The following is a 20,369-nucleotide window of genomic DNA, read 5'->3' on the forward strand; positions in this document are numbered from 1 at the left end:
ATATCTTCTAGCTAATATTTTCTTAAATATTTTCTACCATTGTAGAAAATATTCAAGAGAAATACTATCGGACATTCTGAATATCTTTACTTTTTATGTCATTTTTATCATCTCTGATTCCTTTTGCTGTTCTGCTTCTTCTATTTCTTATTTTTTGCAATAGTCAAGAGTCTCCAAAACCTTTCTGATGTGTATTTTCTGTATCTTGCCTAAGTCTTCTCAGGACTTTAGTTTATTTTGCATAGTATAGAGTACTTACATCATTTATGTAATTTGTATTGTTCTTACACTTTTTATGCTATATTTTTTCAGGGTACATGCTAACTTACTTGTCAGAGACTTTTCACATGCTTTCTTCTTTTCCATGACTGCTGCTTTTAAGTCTTTCATGAAATTTAGATTTTTCTCTTCAGACAAACAACTTCACCACCTGTCTCCCTAACTGAATAAATCATTATTTTCTTCAGAGTTTTCCATTGAGACTCCAAGGTTTGGTTCTTGTTTTCAAACTCTGTTTTTTCTTGAGTAATATTTGTATAGTTGAGTCTACAGTTCACCTTTGAAAGCTGCTTGACATTGTTCTTTTTAAAACATTGGCACACATTTTTGTGTTTGGTATGATTTGCATCTATATGCTTTATACTAATGCCAGGAGTATCCGGAATAAGGGAGAGGAATTGGTGGCGCAGATAGCATCAGCCTGGCCAAAAATTATTGGGATCACTGAGACATGGTTGACAGAAGAGGATATAATAACAGGAATAGAAGTCGCTGGGTACAGCATTTTTCAGCAGGATAGGAAGGGAAAGTGTGGTGGTGGAATACTGCTTATGATAAGTGATCACCTATGTCCTTTAAGAGTGGAGATTTTGGAAGGCAGTGGCACTAATGATTTTGAAAGCATATGGTGTGAGGTAGAGGTGGGCAAGACAGGATATTTAGCGTGGTGTTGCTACAGACCCAGGAGCACAGAGGGAGGAGACCAGGAGATGTTTAGACAGTTGAGTTTGGCAAGTGCAAGAAGAATGATTGTTATGGGAGATTTTAACTACAGTAGTATAAATTGGGGAGTGGAAGATGCAAGTATCAATAAGGGAATGGAATTTCTAGAATTCTTGAGGGACAAATGTCTTAGGCAACATGTAATAGAGGGAACAAGAGGTTCAAGAGTTTTGGATTTGGTTATAGCTTCAGAAGAGTTGATAATAACTGAGATGACATCTCTCCCACCAATTGGAGAGAGTGACCATATGGTTTTGACTTGAAAAATGAACAGACATGCAGGAGAATCAAAGAGACGGGAACGTATGTGGAATTATAAGGCAGGTGATTATAATAGTCTAAGACGTCAACTTGGGAAATTTCATGGAGGGAGGAATTGGAAGGCAGGGATATCATTAGTGCATGGGAAATTGTGAAAGAATATTTGTTAGCAGCAATGGTAAGGTGTATACCACGAGTGAACAAGAGGACACAATTTGGAATAAAGTGGATGACAAACAATATTAAACAGGAATTGCATGTGAAAAAGAGGCTATGGAAGAGATATAAGGAGATAGGTGAAGAGAAGATGCATGAAGAGTATAAGACACAGGCCAGAAGAGTGACTAGTATGATAAAGAAGACGAAACTGGAATATGAGATGAGATTGGCCCTAAGATCCAAAGAAAATCCTAGGGAATTTTTTAGATATGTGGCCAGTAGGAGGAGAAATGACTGTGGAAGAATGATATTGTGGGATAAAAATGGGAATAGAGTGACTGATACAGAGGACATAGTGGAGTTGTTCAATGAGCACCTTATTGGAGAATTTCATCCTGGGGAAGAAGGTTTTAACACTAGAGGGATAGGGCAGGTTCACGGTTTATAGGTGCAAGAGGAGAGTGTGTTCCAAATACTGAGTTCTCTGGATATCAGTAAAGCTGTGGGACTGGATGGTATTTCACCACGAGTTTTGAGAGAATGTGCTAGGGAACTGACAGTGCCTTTGACCTGGCTTTTCAACGAAAGTCTGGCTGCAGGAAAAGTGTCCATGGAATGGAAGAAAGGTAAGATAGTGCCATTGCATAAGGGCAGTAGCAGACTGGAAGTGTCTAATTATAGGCCAGTTTGTGTGTCATCAGTAGTTAGTAAGATCTTTGAGAATGTAGTGAAGGACTGTATACAGCATTGGGCAGATGAGGGTAATGTTATCTGTGAGAGTCAACATGGATTTGTGAAGGGGTGCTCTTGTTTTAGCAATATGGTAGCCTTTTATGATAAAGTTACAAGAGCATTAGATAAGGGAAAGGCATATACTGCCATTTTCTTAGACTTAGTGACAGGGTTTTTGACAGGGTTCCACATGATAAGCTGGTATTTAAGTTGCAGCACATGGGTCTGGATGTCGGATTGGTCAACTGGATTCAGGATTGGCTGTCCGGTAGGTATCAGCCAATCCTGAATCCAGGATTGGCTGATACCTATTGGTATGGTGGGGCAGTTTCAAGGAAGCAGGGGGTTACAAGTGGGGTCCGACAGGGCTCAGTACTGGGACCTATATTGTTTAACCTTTATATCAGTGACATTGTCAGTGGATTGCAAGGGATATTCAGTTTTTTGCAGATGATGCGAAGCTGGGAAGGATTATTAGTAATAATGCAGATGCGGCAGCCCTGCAAGAGGATTTGAATAAGCTAGATAGATGGGCAAATGAATGGGGATCTCAGTTTAATGCAGCAAAATGTAAAGTCTTGAGGTTTGGGAAACATCGATGGGACACTGCATACTCTATGGGAGGAGTTATACTGTAGGAGGTAGGGGAAAGACGAGATCTGGGGATGATGATTGATAGAAACCTGAAATTTAGGGAACCACTTGGCCAGCTGGCCTGGCTGGCCGAGTGTTTAGCATATCCGCTCTCCAGCCAAAATGCTGCACGTTCGAATCCCGTCGTGAGCATGGATGTTTGTGATTGTCTGTGAAAATGCCAGTGGTGGTGATTGGCGGTAGATGGCATTGGTGTGGATGATGAAAATAGTTGCAGTTCGTTGTAGTTGGTGGCTTGAATGGTGGAGACGAGAGTGGAGTAAGTGCCCTCCCTCGATGAGTCTTTGGACTCCCTGGAGGTGTTAAATAATAATAATGTTGCAAAGGTGGTGAAGGTAACACAGGATTGCTGCAATAATGAGAAGGATGCTGAACTGCAGAGATAAAACAGTTATCATTCCGTTGTATAAGACCCTGATCAGACCACACTTGGACTATTGTTCTCAGATTTGGTCCCCAGGATTTGAAGGGGATAAATTAACTGTAGAAAGGATACAAAGACGGATGACAAAGATGATTTCAGGACTGTACAATGATAGTTATGAGGATTGGCTGAGGGAATGTGGACTGCAGAGTTTAGTGGATAGAAGGAGGAGAGGTGATATGATTGAGACTTTTAAACTGTTGAGAGGTGGTTACAGAGTTGACACTGGGGAGTTCTTTCGCTTGGTTGAACAGCTGGAAGGAATGATGACAAGAGGCCATCTCTGGAAGTTACGAAAGGAAACTGTGAGCAAGAGGGTGAGGAGTGGTTTCTTTGCATGGAGGGTGGTTGAACCATGGAATGCATTGCCTGATGGTGTGGTGAGTGCGAGAACAGTCAATGAGTTTAACAAGTGGTATGATAGACTTTGTGTTTCTTAGGAAGGGTCTCCCACGATGAGTCTTTTTACTCCATGGAGGCCTGAATAATAATAATAATAATTTTTATCCTGCTTAATAGTAATCACTTCTTATTTCAAATCTGTTGCATACTGTTTTATCATGAGCCAGCATGAAGATGTCACTGTCAACAATAATACAGTCGGTATGACTTTTCTTATTTCTTGTCTTTTCTTCATGCCCACAAGTCTCGTTGCCCAATTCCTCATTTTGAAATTTACCCACATCACTCTACTCGAACTGAACTTTTCCTGCCATCCAAAAAGTTTATCTTCATGTTTAATGTTGAATGCTATATCTGCTACCTGATTACCATTTCATCATACATAAGATTTAACAGCTTTTCACTTATTTTTATTCTTCTTTGTAAGATCAGTTATTGATATGTTACTTCTTTAATTCCACTTCTGGGTGATGAAACTCATCTCCCACAAATTATGACCTAAGTAACTAAGGCCACATGAACAATATATCCATATATCGCATATATTCTCATAATTAAATTAACATAATTGTTTTTCATTATGAAAAAACCTACGTTTTCAGGAGGAAAAGCCATCAAACGAGACTGGTCAGCACAAGTTCTAAAAGTTAGAACCTGCAAGGTAAGTTACCCGAACATTACTAATTCTTGATTTATCCATCAGAAGGAGTAAATCAAATCATACCTCCTAAGGTTGTGATAGAATCAAGTCAGTAAGCGAAAATGAAATCTATGTTTTTCATAATCAGAGCTGATTTACCAAAAAAAATAAGATTGTGAGTAAATATGCAGTGAACATACACTATAAAAAAACTAAGCATTAATGACAGATTCACCATAGCAAACTATTCCTTTGGTCCTTACAAGTTCTCTATAATGAAAGAAGTGCATCAATATTAGGTTTAAGGTATTTATTCTGAAAGATTCTGCAACAAAAAAAAATAATAAAATATATACATACATAATTTGTTAGTTTAACAGTTGTAATTTTTTATATAAGTTGAATTTTGCTTAAAAAGGATGATGGGAGAGAACAATCTTTAAAAAAAAAATAAGGTGATGAAAAGCTACTTAATTTTTGTGGCTATTTTGATTACTAGCTTTCACTTCAAATAAGTTCCATTGTTATTAGGATTATATTTATTGAACGGTATTAAATTTATATATATTTTGACCAAATAACAGTTTTTCAGTTTATGATCATTGTTTTTAGTGTATATATCCATCAGAAGAAAGGATGAAAATAATGCAGTTTTTGATGCAGAATCCACTTCAGATGACTGTAAGTCTCAAAATTCATGTTCTTTGAGTAATATTTTTTAGCCAAAGTATTGATATAATTCAGTAATTATAGTAAAATACTGCTATTTTACTCTTTGTTTATAGTGAAATAACATAATATACAAATTATAAAATTTCTCTGTATAATACTTTTATTTGTCACTGATAAAATAATAAGATTGAAATACATGAAGCAAGTGTAATTCTTCAAAGTTGCTGCTTTATGAATTGATCAGTTCATCAGAAGATATTGGGGAGGCTAGTTCTTCAAATTCAGGAATTGCAACAAAGCATTCTGAAGATGGTTCACTAGATGCATAACTTGGGGAAGGTTTAAGCTCATCTTCAAAGATTGATATGAAAGCAGGAGTGGGCTGCTTTAAAAATTTGTACATCACATCCAAGTTAGTAAAGTTGGATGTGATGCACAGGTTTCTTTTTCTTTGCACAGGATGTGCTTGCACAGGTTTCTTTTTCTTTTCTGTAGAAAGCAATTGCAGCTTGAATTATTCTTATACTTGCCACATCTCTCCATGTTGGGATCCATTTCCTCAAACAACTGACTGCCTTATTAACACTGACAAAAGTATCTGCTAATTTTTCCAAGTGGAAAAATTGGCAGTTAATTTTTTGGGGGTTGGCTTCCTTTTTGTGTTCTGCTCCTTTTTTTTCTCTCTTCCCTTTCTGCAACTCTAGGTTTTTGTTTGAGGGCTCTTCTTCTACAGTATTCCAACAAATGCTCTACATCTTCATTGTCAACCTCCAACTATCTTGTCACCAACCTTTTGTGAATGTATGAACATATATTTTCAGCAGATTCTTCTGAGCACCATTCATACATTTTGCTGTCACTTCACTCCATACTGCATCTGCAAGATATTATAATCATTCCTTCCAAAAGCCATTTTTTTTCTTAAATAATATGCCTTGAAAACAGCAGTAGCATCCGAGTCCATGGGTTGCAGGAGTGAGGTGGTATTTTGGTAAATGTGTTAATGGGTCAATAAGTCAAGGATTGACTGTACTGTTAACTATTTTATAGTGTAAACTCTCATTACAAGGAAATTTCAATTGTATAAGTGGATGGTGCTGTACTAGATGTCAGTGAGGCAGCATTTTATCTACATGCATACCACAGAATCTTTTCAGCAGTTAAGATGGAAAATTCATAAACTTATAAAAAATATACTTTCTTTTAGGGTTACACGGTGATCAGCATTCATATTTATAAATTTAGGGACACAAAAACACACGTTGAACAGATTATTTTATTAATTACTAATAAAATAAAACTTTATGTTTCGACCCCTGTATCGAGGTCATCATCGGAAGGATACAAGTGTATAAGGAACCAAGCTACATGCTCTAGCTGTGTGTATACCAGTAAACTAAATCTACGTAATTAATTAATTAATCCTTTTCCTAGCCTGACCTCTAGTGATTAAAAAAAAATAAAAAATAAATAAATACAACTACAATAAACTGCTAAAGTCCTCATGTATTAATATTCTTCTGTATTTGTACAGTTCTGATTGTTATAATATGATTTCTTTCAGTTGCTGTTGAATGTTACAAACACTTCACCAGGTTGTCTTCTTGTAGTGGGATTTTTCTATGGCTAGTTTAGGTTGTTATACAGGTTGTAGATAGGTCCTCCACATTCTTGAAATGGTTAGGCCATCATTTTTGTTGAGATATGGGTTGTGTTTGAGCATTTCACATGACTCTTTAAATTTTCTCTCAAACCAGGTTTTGGTGCGGTGTAAGGACTTGGTATTTTTTCAATCAATTCTGTGGTATGTTTGGAGTGCATGGTCAAAAAGGCCGGTTTTTCCAAAATGGAGGTATTTAATGTGTCATTTGTGTTCATCTTGTCTGATTGGGATAGTTCGCCCTGTTTCCCCTATGTATGGTATGTTGCATGTGCATTGTATTTTGTATACCCCTGGGTGGGCTAGGTGTGGAAGAAGATCTTTAGAAGAACTGAGTAGGTGTCTTAACTTATTTGGGGGTTTAAAGGTGGTTTTAATGTTGTATTTGCGTAGTGTTGTCTATTTCTTCAGAAATGCCTCTAACATTAGGAATGGCAATAGCATTCCTGAAATCTTTTTTTGTTCTTACTGGTATCTTTATGGAGGATCTTGTGAATAGTTTTTTTACTGTATCCATTTTTTATAAATGTTTGGTTGATGATCTTGTATTCCTGGTTTAGAGCCTTGTTCATTAGAACAAATTGTTAGAGCTCTGTGTTTAAGGGTGCTTATGACACCTAGTTTTTGTGTTGGGTGGTGGTAAGAATTTTTGTGGTAGGTTTGCGGTAAACTGAGAAGGAGAGACAGCCAGGGGGAAGACTATTATATAAAAGACCTATTATATAAAAAATATAATATTTACATTTTTTCTTAATATGTATTGTGTATACAGTTATTAATTTATGTTTAGTTTGAGACAAAAAGCACTCCTTGTTTGTCATCACATAAACTTTTTAGTTATAAAAGGATATTACTCTGAAAATTTAATTCAGGTTAACACAATTGAAAGACGGTTGTTAAAACAGGTTGTTTCAGTTTTGTATGATTATCTGTGGCTGATAATTATGTCTTCTGGTTGTCTCTGCCTTTTGGTGATTTTGTGAACATATGTTCTTAATCTTGTCTCTGCTGTCAACTGTTATAATTTCATATTGATAAGTTCTTTTATGTTACCCATCCAACTCTTTCTCTGTTTTCATTACTTTCTCAAGCCCTCAACATTCCCTTGCATAATTGCTTTTTCCAATGAATCATCTACTTGCATTATATGTTCAAAGTGCGCTAATTTGTTTTGGAATCAGTGCCTCCAAGGAGTTTTTTTGTCCTCTGTAGCTTTCTTGTTAGTCATTCTTTCTCTCCATGAGATTTTTTTAATATGTCCTCTGCATCCATAATTCATATGAATTGATTTGGTCTTAATAAACAAACTTTCATATTCACACATCACTACTGGAAAGACCATTGCTTTAACAATTTTTTCGTGGCCTTACTAATATCTTCGTCTATTATTCTTTCTCTCCATGAGATTTTCTTAATATGTCCTCTGTATCCATAATTCATATGAACTGATTTGTTTGTTTTCTTCTTAATAAACAAACTTTCATATTCACACATAACTACTGGAAAGACCATTGCTTTAACAATTTTTTCATGGCATGACTAATATCTTTGTCTGTCATAATTTTTGTCAAGTTTTAACATAGCTTTATTCTAATAGTGATCCTTCTTTTAATTTCATCTTTACATTAACCATCATATCTTATTCTGGATCTCAGTTAATCATTACCTCTATTTTATCTTCCTCTATCCAAATTGCCAGAAGCTATTAGTTTTGTTTTATTGATTTAAATTAAATCTGACTTTTATGTTGTTTAATAAGCATACTATATTAGGGTTGTATCATCTGCATATCTCAAATTTATTTTTCTACCTCTAGTCATACTTCCTGCTGAATATTTATTTGTGTGATATCTATATATGAAGAAAGCAGTGCCTGTTGTAATAGAATATGCAATTCCCTGATTAGGATTCTTGGATGCTTTTCATTATGGATAAATTGCTTGTATTTGGTGACTCTGTCATCCCTGGGTATTTTTACCTGCCCACCGATGAGAGTGCTAATAGATTCAGAACATCCATTTGGGTAGTGAAAAAATAAACTTAATAGAAGATTTTTTGAGTTGTATGGCATTGCAACATGTAATTGTGAGGAATTCCCTGTATCTTTTTTGCCATTGCACTGTCTTCTCAGGGTTTGTTGTGAATGTAAGCTGTTTGTAAATTTTAAGTGTCTGATTTTATCTAATGGTTTTGGCCAATTCCTTAATTTTTATTAAGTTTTTATTTTATTGCAACATTTAAGTGTTTGAGTAGTTAGTCGCTCTTTGGAGGTGCAGCTTATTAATCTGTTATCTTTCCCTTTCCTCCATGTTATCATCACCTTTTCAAATGCTCTAATAGCAGAGGCAGCAGAAATACATTTTTATAATTCAAGTGAAAAGTATGAGATAAGTAATAATATTTATTTAAAGCCATATATTTCAGCCTGAATATTACAGGTCGTCATCAGGGGCAATAATAGTTAATTACAAGGTAGAACGTTAACTTTGGATTGATTTGAAATGGTAAGAGCAGTTTGGATGGTGTAGTGAGGTCTCAGTACTTTCTAGATAAAATTGTAAGCCTTAATGGAAATGCCATAGAATAACTTAAAACTTATTTTGCTGGAACTTCTAGGTTCTATGATGCCTAAGATACATAGGGAGACATTCCTCTTCATTCAATTGTCAACTGCACAGATTCACCTACTTATCACATAGCCAAATTTTTAGCACACCTATGCCTATTGAAAGCACAGATTGGTAATTCCTGCTTATTTATAAAAATTTGTCTGATTTTCTAGATAAAGTAAAAAATATTTCCTTACAACCCACTGATTTAATGGTTAGCTTCAATATAGAAGCTCTCTTCTAATGTGCTGCTTGAGGATACACTACATCTACTTTCAGAAGCATTTCCACAGGACATAGTGAAATTATTCAACTTTGTTATTCACTCCAGATATTTTATTTGTCAAAATAAGTTTTACAGTCAAGTTGTGAAGGAACTGTCATGGGAAGTCGACTCTCTAGTGGAATGCGCTCCTGCAAACTTTTATTTAGGACATCTAGAACAGAGCTTTCCAAACTGTGGGCGGTGACCCCATTGGGGGGCCGTGAAATAATGAAAACAAATTTAAAATGTTTTAAGACTAGGTGTGCCATGTCAAATGTGTATGTAAGATGCTAAAAATGTAATATTTGCATTTGATTTTTGCGATATTCACTGTGTACGTTTTGTATTGAATATAAATACATTAAATATTATAATAATATATGTCTGCATTAAGATTTTTTTTTGATGGGGGCCGTGAAATATTTTAATTTCTCCAAGGGGGCCTTTACATCCATAAGTATGGGAAGCACTGATCTAGAAGACATTCTTTTCTCACCCTCAGCCTTCATTTTGGGTTTGTTATATAGATGACTATTATTACTATTACTATTATTACGGGCAACTCCAGGGAGTCATTAGACTCATCGAGGGAGGCCCCAAATCATATTCATCACAACTATCTGACATTCATACAGTATCTATCATACCTCGCCTTAAACTCATTCACTGTCACAGCATCCACTACAGACTCAGGGAGCGCATTCCACTCATTCACTACTCTAAAAGTAAAGAACCCAGCTCTAACACCTTTACTAATCACACTTTTGCCCAGTTTCCATGGATGTCCCCTAGTCCTCCCACAACCAGCCCTGTTCTCAAAAATATCTTCTGAATTAATTTTATAGAAACCCTTCAGTAATTTGAATGTCTCAATCATATCTCCCCTCTTCCGCCTATCAACCAATTTTTGCAACCCACAAATCCTCAACCTGTTCTCATACGGTTCATTCCACAGACCTGCTATCATCTTGGTCACTCGCCTCTGGATCCTCTCCACATCCTCCCCATCAAGAAGAAACCTAGGTGACCAAATCTGAGCACAGTAGTCTAGATGGGGTCTTATCAAGGCTCGATAGAGAGGAACAATAACCTGCTTGTCTCTGCTTGTCAACGTATTCTTCAGCAACCAAGTGATTTGATGAGCTGTTTTGGTCACTTTTGCAATGTGTCCCCTAAATTTCAATTCCTTATCCACTAACACTCCTAAATCTCGTGCCTCATCAATTTCCTGGAGCAGGGTTCCACCAATGCAGTAAACTGCCGCCAATCTTTTCACCCCAAAATGCATAACCTTACATTTTGCCACATTAAACTGACATCCATTCTCCTTAGCCCAGACCTCCAATCTATCCAAATCATCCTGCAAAATTTTGATGTCATCTGCATTCACTATTGCCCTACCCAACTTCGCATCATCCGCAAACAATTGAACTGTTCCACTCAGATCATTTCCTATATCATTTATGAACAAATTAAACAGCAGTGGTCCAAGAACAGATCCTTGTGGCACACCACTAGTCACAGGCCGTCTTGTGGACTCTACTCCCGAGTAAACCACTCTCTGATATCTATCCATCTCACCAACCCTATGTCCATTCCCATATGCTGCAATTTACTGATTAGAATTCCATGTGGAATCCTGTCAAAGGCCTTGGCAAGGTCCAGTAGAATCACCGTAAACCCATTACCCTTATCCAGTTCAGCCGTCACTGTGTTATAATACGTGAGCAAGTTACTGAGGCATGACCTACCCTTCACAAAACCATGCTGTCCCCGATACAGTATCCCATTTTCTTCAATCCAATCTTGTATTTTCCTTTTGACTATTTTCTCTAAGACCTTGACAATGATTCCTGATATGCTAATCGGTCGGTAATTTACAACAGCAGTCTTGGAACCACCTTTATGCAGTGGAACTATTTTCCCCTCTTTCCACCCGCTCGGGACTAACCCAGACCCGAGACTCAAATTAAACAAAATGGTCAAGGGTACTGACAATTCTTTAGCTGCTTCTCGTACAACACGAGCTGGTATACCATCCAATCCCACAGATGTATTGACATTGAGGTTATGCAATAGACTACTCACCTCCACTTCATTAACCACAATTCCCGTATAATCTACTGGTTTATTCGTTTCTGCAATGTCACCAACTGGATGATATACTTTTGCAAAGTGCTCACTCAGTAACTCAACTATCTCAACTGATTCAGTTACCTCCCTACCATCGGCATTCTTTAAAATCAATCTGCCATGTACATTTTTCCTTTTACTTGCTACATATCTAAAAAACTGTTTAGGATTCTCTTTAGCCTGCTTGGCCAATGTTCTTTCGTAATCCTTTTTTTGCTTTTCTTACCACACTCGTCACCCTTCTGGCCTGCTCTTTATACCGTTCATGTGCCTGCCGGTCACCCTTCTATTTTGCGATCTGGCTCCATCCATGAATTAAATTTACTATGGAAATAGAAAAAGACAAGAAATCATCCTTTTTTAGATATTCTACTCTTCCACTCACCATCAGGTGAATTAATTACTTCCATTTATCAAAGCCTACTTTCACTGGATGTTACATTCAACAGCAGTCTGCTCATCATCCCTCACAGAAGACTGGAATTAAAAAAACTTTAGTACAGCATGCTCACACTGTTTGTTCCATGCCTCAACAATTGCAGCAAGAACTCTTAAACATTGAACAGTACATGAAATTCAATGACTTCTCAGAAAGGACCACAACTACTTTTTAATTCCTATAATCCTAGTTCAAATAACAAGGAAACAGAATTCTTAAGAAATCCAGAATGACCACATTTATTCTTATCAACAAATTATCATCATGGCTTCCATCTTCCAAAGATAAACATTCTCCTCTGGCTCTTACTGGCGTCTGCCAAGTTACTTGTGACTGTCATTGTTCTTACTTCGGAAAACTAGACACTCAGTAGAAAAGAGAATACAAGAGCACCGGTCTAATATTAGCAACAGGAAATCTGATAAATCTGGCTTGGCACAGCATGGAATAGATACAGACCATGGTATCCTATGGTATGAAGTGCACTTGCTTCATCTGTGTTGCTATAAATTTGAGCATTTGTTTAAAGAACGTGTTAAGGTCTTACTTCACCATTCAAACTTAAATCGGAATGATTGCCTCTCACTACCTAAGATGTGGGGAAGTCTTATTCTAATCACATATCACTAATGTTTTTTTAATTTTTTATTTTTTAAATAGAGTTGATGAATAATTAATAATTCAGTGTTTTCTCAGTTATACCATTGCATTATTTTATGTATAACATCAAACGACTCTTACTTTTTCAAACAAGGTAGAACACGAACAATTGATTGTGTTCTACCTTGTAATTAACTATCATTACCACTGATGATGGCCTGTAATATTGGCTGAAATATATGGCTTTAAATAAATATCATTACTTATTTCGTGTGAATTAAAGAAACCTCTCGTGGCACAAGTATCTCTTAAAGAACAGAAATACATTTCATGTATTTCTAATTTTTTGAACTACAGTATCTTTGGTTTACACTTATCATGTGTACAAAACTCCCCAGCCAAACAAAATCAAAGTTGTGTCACAGCATCATCCTCTGAGTAATAACAGCTTGAATTTGACATGCCATGAGTTTTAAATTAAAGATGCCAAGAAATTATATACTTGGTTGAATCCTTTATCTATGTGTAAGCAAACAAAGTTTGCACCTGAAGTATTTTCAGGACTGGGGCAACTCGTGGTAAAGGTGATATGACTTCACATCACTTGGCTTAGTATCCCATAATGCAAAGCACATCTCCTTGTGGACATGCATGATCCTCCCCATAATGCTTAGCATTATGGGGAGAGTCGCTACCCAGACCGGTTTCAACCTTTATTGAGGTCTCTTCAGTGGGAGCCAGACCCAGAGATGATACGAAGGTTGAAGTAATCATATTTTCATATACAAGTTGCCAAAAGTCTCACGCCTTATTATTAAATTACTCCAGATTAGAGAAAATTGTTGGAAGTTTTTCATTTGGTTATACTATAAATTAAAGCTTCCACTGAAGAGACCTCAATAGAGGTTGAAATCGGTCTGGGTAGAGACCCTTCCCATAATGCATAGCATTATACATGTCTGCAAGGAGATGTGCTTTGTATTATGGGATACTAGGCAAGTGATGTGAAGTCTTAGCTTCCTTATACAAGTTGCCCCAGTCCTTCAGGTGCAAACTTTGTTTGCTTACACTTGGATAAAGGATTAAACCAAGTATATAATTTCTTGGTATCTTTAATTTATAGTATAACCAAGTGAAAAAACTTCCACCAATGATATGAGTTTTGTTATGCCTGAAAGGTATATAGAGTAGAGCAATATGAAGCTATTTTCTAAGAATAGCAGTTGCATGTCAGTTGCTCAATAATTAAAACAGTAAATTTGAGATACTGTGATCCTGTGCTGAATCAGCATTTTACTCTCTTTTTATTATTATTATTATTATTATCCTTTATTGCTTAGATGGGGCTGGTCCCTTAACCAGTACACTGTAGGTGCTGCTGGACTGTTTGTCCATTGGTTTTCATGGCCTGTCTGTAGGGGGGGGGGGGGGGCAACTGTAGTTTCCTACAGGCAGTGTATTATGTATGTAATTGCGTGTGTTCTAATGGCCAGTTTTCCTGTTCTGAGAAACGAATCCCGAGTTTCTGGAAGAAAAAGCCCTCTACCTCCATATGAGACTCCATATGATAAAGGTTCTTTGCATCCTAGATGGGATTCAAGCCCAGGTCTTTCCAACCGAAGGGCATTGTTGAAACCAACAGCTATGGAGGCTCTAGTATTTTACTTTAAATATAAAAGTGTCAAATAAAATGAAATTTGGTGACCAATATCTCCAATTATTTGCTTACCTAAACAAGAGTGCTACCCCAAATCAACTATGATTTGATCTCATATCAGCTAAAGGAACATTGGTATCTGCTTCCACTATGTACAGAAGGCTTCAAAAAGGTGGTCTGCATACTAGATGACTGGTGTGCTCCTATCCCCATTCCATGGGAGAGAACGTTTCAAATGGGCCATGCTTCATGTCAACTAGATCTAAGACTAATGGGGGTCAGTATTGTTTACAGATGACTCCTGATTTGCTCTACAAAACAATAACAGACATGCTCTGATCTGTAGAGAGCCAGGGACACATTATCATTCCTCTAATATCCATGAATGGGACAATTATGATGGAGGTAGTGTGATGGTTTGGGGAGTTATCTCATTGGGTGGATGCACCAACCTGTGTGTGTGCTTCCTAGCAGAACCATGAATGCTGCAACTTATAGAGACAAGGTCCTGGACCCCTATGTTCATTCATATGTAAGTGTGATAAGGGAGGCATTTATCCTGCAAGACGATAATGCATGTCCTCAAGGAGCAAAGCTTGTGGACCAATATCTTCAAGAAGAGACTATCGTACATATCGACTGGATAGCTAGGTAGATAGCTAGATAGCCAGTGTTACTGCTCCCAAATCCTCCCCCCAAAACTCCTCACAGCAATACAGCACTCATTATATTTTATACAGTTTAATGTAATGTATAATGGTGTCCAGGAGCTCAGTACATTAAACTGTATAAAACATTGAGTGCTGCATTGCTGTGAGGAGTGACTTTTAATCTCTTGTTTTTGGCCATTGCCTTCACATACTTATTTGTTACTTTAAACTATTCATTTACAGTTTTTGTGAGTGTTTCTTTCACTTCTCGTATCATGCTTCTTTTCACCGAAGTGTAAAAATTCATCAGTTTTTGAGTTATTTTGATTTTTCTTTTTGCTCCTTTTATGGAAATTAGCGTACTTCTTTTATACAACATTAGGGGATGCCAAATTAGGACTTTGGATCTTTTTGCCCATTACAATTTGAATTATTTGAATTGTTTCACTTACTCATTGTTGTGTGTAAACTGTAACCTGTTACTTACTTGAAGGTGCTAGTTTGAAATTCAGTTGAAATATAAGCATTTAATAAATATCTTTTTATTTAACTCCTTATATCAGCTTGTCAGCTGGTTCAGTTAAGGGAGTAAAGAGGTTTAAGAGGAGCTAGGAAATTTTGTAAGTAGGACTCCATTTGGTAGGTTTGTGGTAATGGACTACATCCATTACCACAAACCTACCTTATCCATCTGTTATATTCATCATTCTGCAAGAAGAGATGACTTCTGTAGGATATCTGTCCCATATGTTACAGGAACTTCTGAATGTATTGCTCATGTCCTAAAGAAATTTCTTCTTGCAGCTACATTTAAACCTGTCAACCAAACTAGCTCTTTTCTTATCCAAAAGATGAAAGTACAACCCTGGCGCTGCTATCTTGACTATATCAGATTCCTTGTATCTATATAATGCATTTCAGCACACTGGTCTTATATAAACTAAAAAAAAAAAAAAACTGGCCTTTCTAACATGGAATTAAGAATACTATCCATAGGATTCTCCAGAGTGAAGCTAAATTACTACAGACCAAACAGAAATTCGGAGGTCTTTTCAAAGAAGGCAATTAGGTTTTTCACTATCCTAATCTCTCCTTGATGATGAACTGTCTGTACCCAAAATTTGGGAAATTGTTATCAGTAATGTTACTTGATATTTTTTTAATGCTTTATCTCTCACACATATCAGATACTTAATAGCATAATATTTACCTGGCATTATGTCAACTGCATGAAAAATATACAATTCTCTGTGTGCTTGCATTGTTATTTCTAATTTTCCTGTTATTCACTTTTTTAAAACTAACAGTGGTTTATGAAACTTTAACTGAAATATGTGTATAATTAATTATAATTTATGAAACTTTTTTTTACTGTGAATACATGTTTTTTACTATCCTTTTATGGATACTAGAGTTATCTCCTCATCATAGATATAGGAATATAATGCAACTGTTGCATATATAACTTAGCAGAGCTAAAACATGAAGTGTTTGTCTTCGTATATTACCTCCACTAGATTTATCTGAGTATAGTATCTCAAGACATTTCAGTCCCATCACCTCTGATGCTTCTTATTTCCATCTGAAATACATGGCTTACAAATTGAGTAATAATTACCATAATAATTGCCAAAACACACAATTTCCCGTTGCATGATTCATGCAGTTGCCCTTATCATGCAATTCAGAAATATCAAAAACAATTGCCCTATTTTCTAATTTTTTTATGCCTTTTATACCAGCTGTTATATGCTTTTGAGTGGTAATCTAATAATCCAGTGATTTATATAGTTAGGTTATTCCTATTTATCAAGCATCAACATTAAGCTTCTCAGATGAACACCTAATGGAAAATAGTTGGTAAGACTAAGTGATGTTCATGGGTAGTGTAATATCAACTCGACAAAACAATAAGAAAAATAGAATAACAGAAGAATGACTAATAGATTTGGAAAGATGATAGAAGATTGGAAATGCAAAAGCAAAAGAATTTTAAGAAGGCCAAAAAAGAGATTGTGAGAAGGAGACACAGTCAAGGGGAATTGAAAATTTTGCTGCAGCTACATCTACTGTGTGAAAAAAGATTAGGCAATAAATTAAATATTTAGCATGTTTTACCAATGGACATTGGCGGTAGTGTTTATTTAGGCTGGATATGTTGGTTTTATGACCAGAAGCATCTCCACTGTGTATTCATAATCCCAGTATTACATCTTCAACATTGGTATGCTCATTAATAGCTTTGGATATTCCACAGCCCAAAGGCTTTAAACCATCAAACTAGAGGAAGCTATCAAGGAGTAAACTGACATAGGTAGGTGTCAAGGTGTTGTGCCCACATCCCTTAAAGGAAAGCCAAACAAATGAAATCCTACTGGTTATAGTTTCACCACCCAGTGTAATTCTACTACTTAGCATATTGAAAGCATGAAGTGAACATAAACCATGTTTGGATTCCAGCCAAGTCCTGGCTTACTTTTCCCCATTTCTTCTCGCATGTAATATGAGTGATGTTTTCAGAGTTGCATCAGATTGTAGAGGCTCAGTATTTCTTCTTCTTCTTGAGGATACATCTTTAAAAAAAGGTTCCACAGACTGGCCTCTAGATACTATACTGAACCTAACTGTATTGCTTTGAGAAGCTTCTATGCCAGTTATCAAATAATCTTATTGCCACTGTTCAACCTAGTATGATTTTTAGGGAATCTGAATAGTATATTGGTGACACTTCTGAGACTGCAGTTTGCAGAGTTTTATTTTGTTTTATCTTCTTTTATCTTATATTTTTATTTCTATATGCAAAGAATAATTATTTAAGTGCAAATATAGCATTTTGGTTTTTCAAAATACTGCATTAATAGTAAATGTAATGCAGTAATCTAAAAATCCAAGATACCACATTTGCACTTAAATAATACATTTATCTGACATGTCTGTCTGCCTTGGTAAGTTAGTTGTTATAAACCACTGCTTATTTACCACAAATGCTGTGGATTCATTTTTATGTTTATAAAAGCCTGAGTAAGCTGGTATTCCTTGAGTATTGCTGACTTGATTGGGTAGTATGCTCACTTTAGCCAACTGGCTGTTGGTTTGAATCCCACTGAGGCATGGATTTTAGTGGAAGTCTCTAAGTGGTAGACAGTTTTTGTTGCCTAATGTGAGACTACCCCCCCTGCTTTATTGGAAGTCCTAGCTTGAAAAATAACATGTTTTGCATCTAGAGCAGTGCTGTCTAAAGCTTTACCCACTCATGGTACTAATTTCCAGCTGTCGAGAGTGCTATCACCATAAAGTCAGAATTTCCATTAAAAGCTTATTCTCCCTGTTTTAAGTACTGCAATTGTGTTGCTTATATATAGGGATTTCAGTTAAGAAAAAAAAAAAAGACATTGGAAGTTTTTAAATGACAATTCATTTGTGAACTGACTCTATTCCAAGAAAAAAAAAAACTTTCACTTAAATGGTTGCAGAGGTTTAGAGGTTCAGCTTTATTGAGAAAAGTTTCATAAATTGTAATTGTTATACTGTATATCATTACTTTTAATAGGGCATTCTAAAAAAAAATAGAAAGAAAAACTTAAATAGTTCTTATAAGATTTTTCAAGATTGATTTTTTTTTTCAGGTATTTGGCTTCTCCATGACTCATGGGACTATAGTAACAGTTGTATTTGCCATTCTGATTGGTTTTGTAACTAGGATCATAATTACAGAGATAACAAAGTAATACATCCAGTTTCATATGCATCTGTTTCTGTATTTTCCTAGCTTTACTGTTATTTTGTATAAGGTATACATATTTGTTATTTGAACATTACTTTGCTGTGCTTTATACACACAGGAAAAGTATAGCTCATACAAAACTTTTATAGCTAAACATGTTCAGCTTAAAGTGGTTTGTTAATAATAATAATCCAATATTAATGTTATTGATGCTATTAAAATTTTTATGTACACCTGGGGAAGTCTGAGGAAGTTGCCCTTTGTGCAGAAAAGGTCATGTTGCAGTGTATGCTTTGGTTTCAGGTATACAAAAAATACATACTTTGAAGCAGTGAGCTCTATCATCTTTACATATAAAATAGAAAAATGAACCCTGTGAGAGAAGATTGAAATCTAATGAAAGGTTAGATGTCAACCTTCCATTGAAGGAGGGGGGGGGGGTGAGGACTAGAGAAATGCTGGAATTACTATTTTCTTTGTGTTTTATTGGTTAAATTTATTCTAATTTTTCACCATAAGAATAACATTTAAAGCGTGAGATAGATGCTCCTACTTTTTCTCTTTTCCTCTGACGATAGTCTCTCTCTCCTGATTTTTTTACTTTTCCTTCATTTCTTGGGTTCTTTTGGTATCCATCATATTGTTAATTATTCTCAGGGGATCTAAGAATTCAAGTTTATTTGGAATATGATTTGCAAGCTCGGTTCTGTGATACAATAATTTGTGATATTCGAACTGATTAAGTTGGAACTGAGGTACAAGTTGTCGTGACATATAATTGCATGATTAGCCATCAAATTTGTTAGGATCAAGACTTGTGCATCAGTTTATCTTTTGTTTGACACTTTGTTAAGACATATATTTATAATAGCACAAATTAATTAATGCATCAACACATAGCAAATTTCTACTTGGTAGTGCAAACCTCTTTCTGTTATTACTGGGCTAAGATATAGTGATATATTCTTCCATTTTAAAATATGTTGTTACTTTTCTGCTGAAATAATCTTTTAACATGCAAAGAAATATGCTAAATTTCTGCTATGTAGATTTCATGTAGCACAACATAAAATAAATTACATGTTGAAAGAACCTATAACTTTGTAAAATATACTTTGTTCAGTTTGCTTTGTTTACTTTATCTATTTAATAGGATTATAGGTTTATCCGAATGTGTTTAATATAAATAGATAACTAGTACTATTTGTCTTGCAATAAAATTAGCCAAGGCTAGCCTTCCATTCATCTCACAGAACTTTATCTATTGCCTCCTTTGTGTTATATCATGTTAAAACAAATATATAATACAAAGTTTTATCTTTAAAGTTTCCAGATTTATTCATATAAGTTCAATAATTATTGTTCTTATTGAAGTTATTACATTCTCTTTTGTATTTGCAGTTTTTTTGAATTTTTAATGATTTTTAAAATATATTATTATGCTGTTTCTCATATGAAAAATGCAAAATTTCCTTAGAAAATTATTTGATTTTCTGATGTTATATCATTATTCCATTTGTTATCAGTGTCACTTTTCTGAATCTCTTTTCAAGAGGGGTAGCATCATTTAAGGATGACATTTTAAGTATCACTTCAATGTTTCAGTCTTCTTTGGGATTAGCTTGTGAGTAAAAGTTTGTATGCTTATTGGCATTTTGTTTACTAAATGGTCCATCTTAAGAAGAG

At 35.5% G+C, this 20,369-nt stretch overlaps 1 protein-coding gene across 1 annotated transcript in view; it reads left to right on the top strand.

Moving 5' to 3' along the window:
* Positions 1–18,868, top strand: part of LOC150106898 (uncharacterized) — a 94,928-nt gene extending 76,060 nt beyond the window's left edge. The window contains exons 8-9 of the mRNA XM_090393501.1: positions 4,887–4,955; positions 18,586–18,868. Coding sequence (XP_090249627.1) covers positions 4,887–4,955; positions 18,586–18,687 — 171 coding nt within the window. The 3' untranslated portion in view covers positions 18,688–18,868. The remainder of the gene's footprint in view (positions 1–4,886; positions 4,956–18,585) is intronic.
* Positions 18,869–20,369: the final 1,501 nt, after the last annotated feature.

Source organism: Typopeltis vanoorti, chromosome 5 (assembly GCF_054136105.1).
Source record: "Typopeltis vanoorti isolate ZY-2024b chromosome 5, IOZ_Tvanoo_1.0, whole genome shotgun sequence".
In the NCBI taxonomy this organism is placed as follows: domain Eukaryota; kingdom Metazoa; phylum Arthropoda; class Arachnida; order Uropygi; family Thelyphonidae; genus Typopeltis; species Typopeltis vanoorti.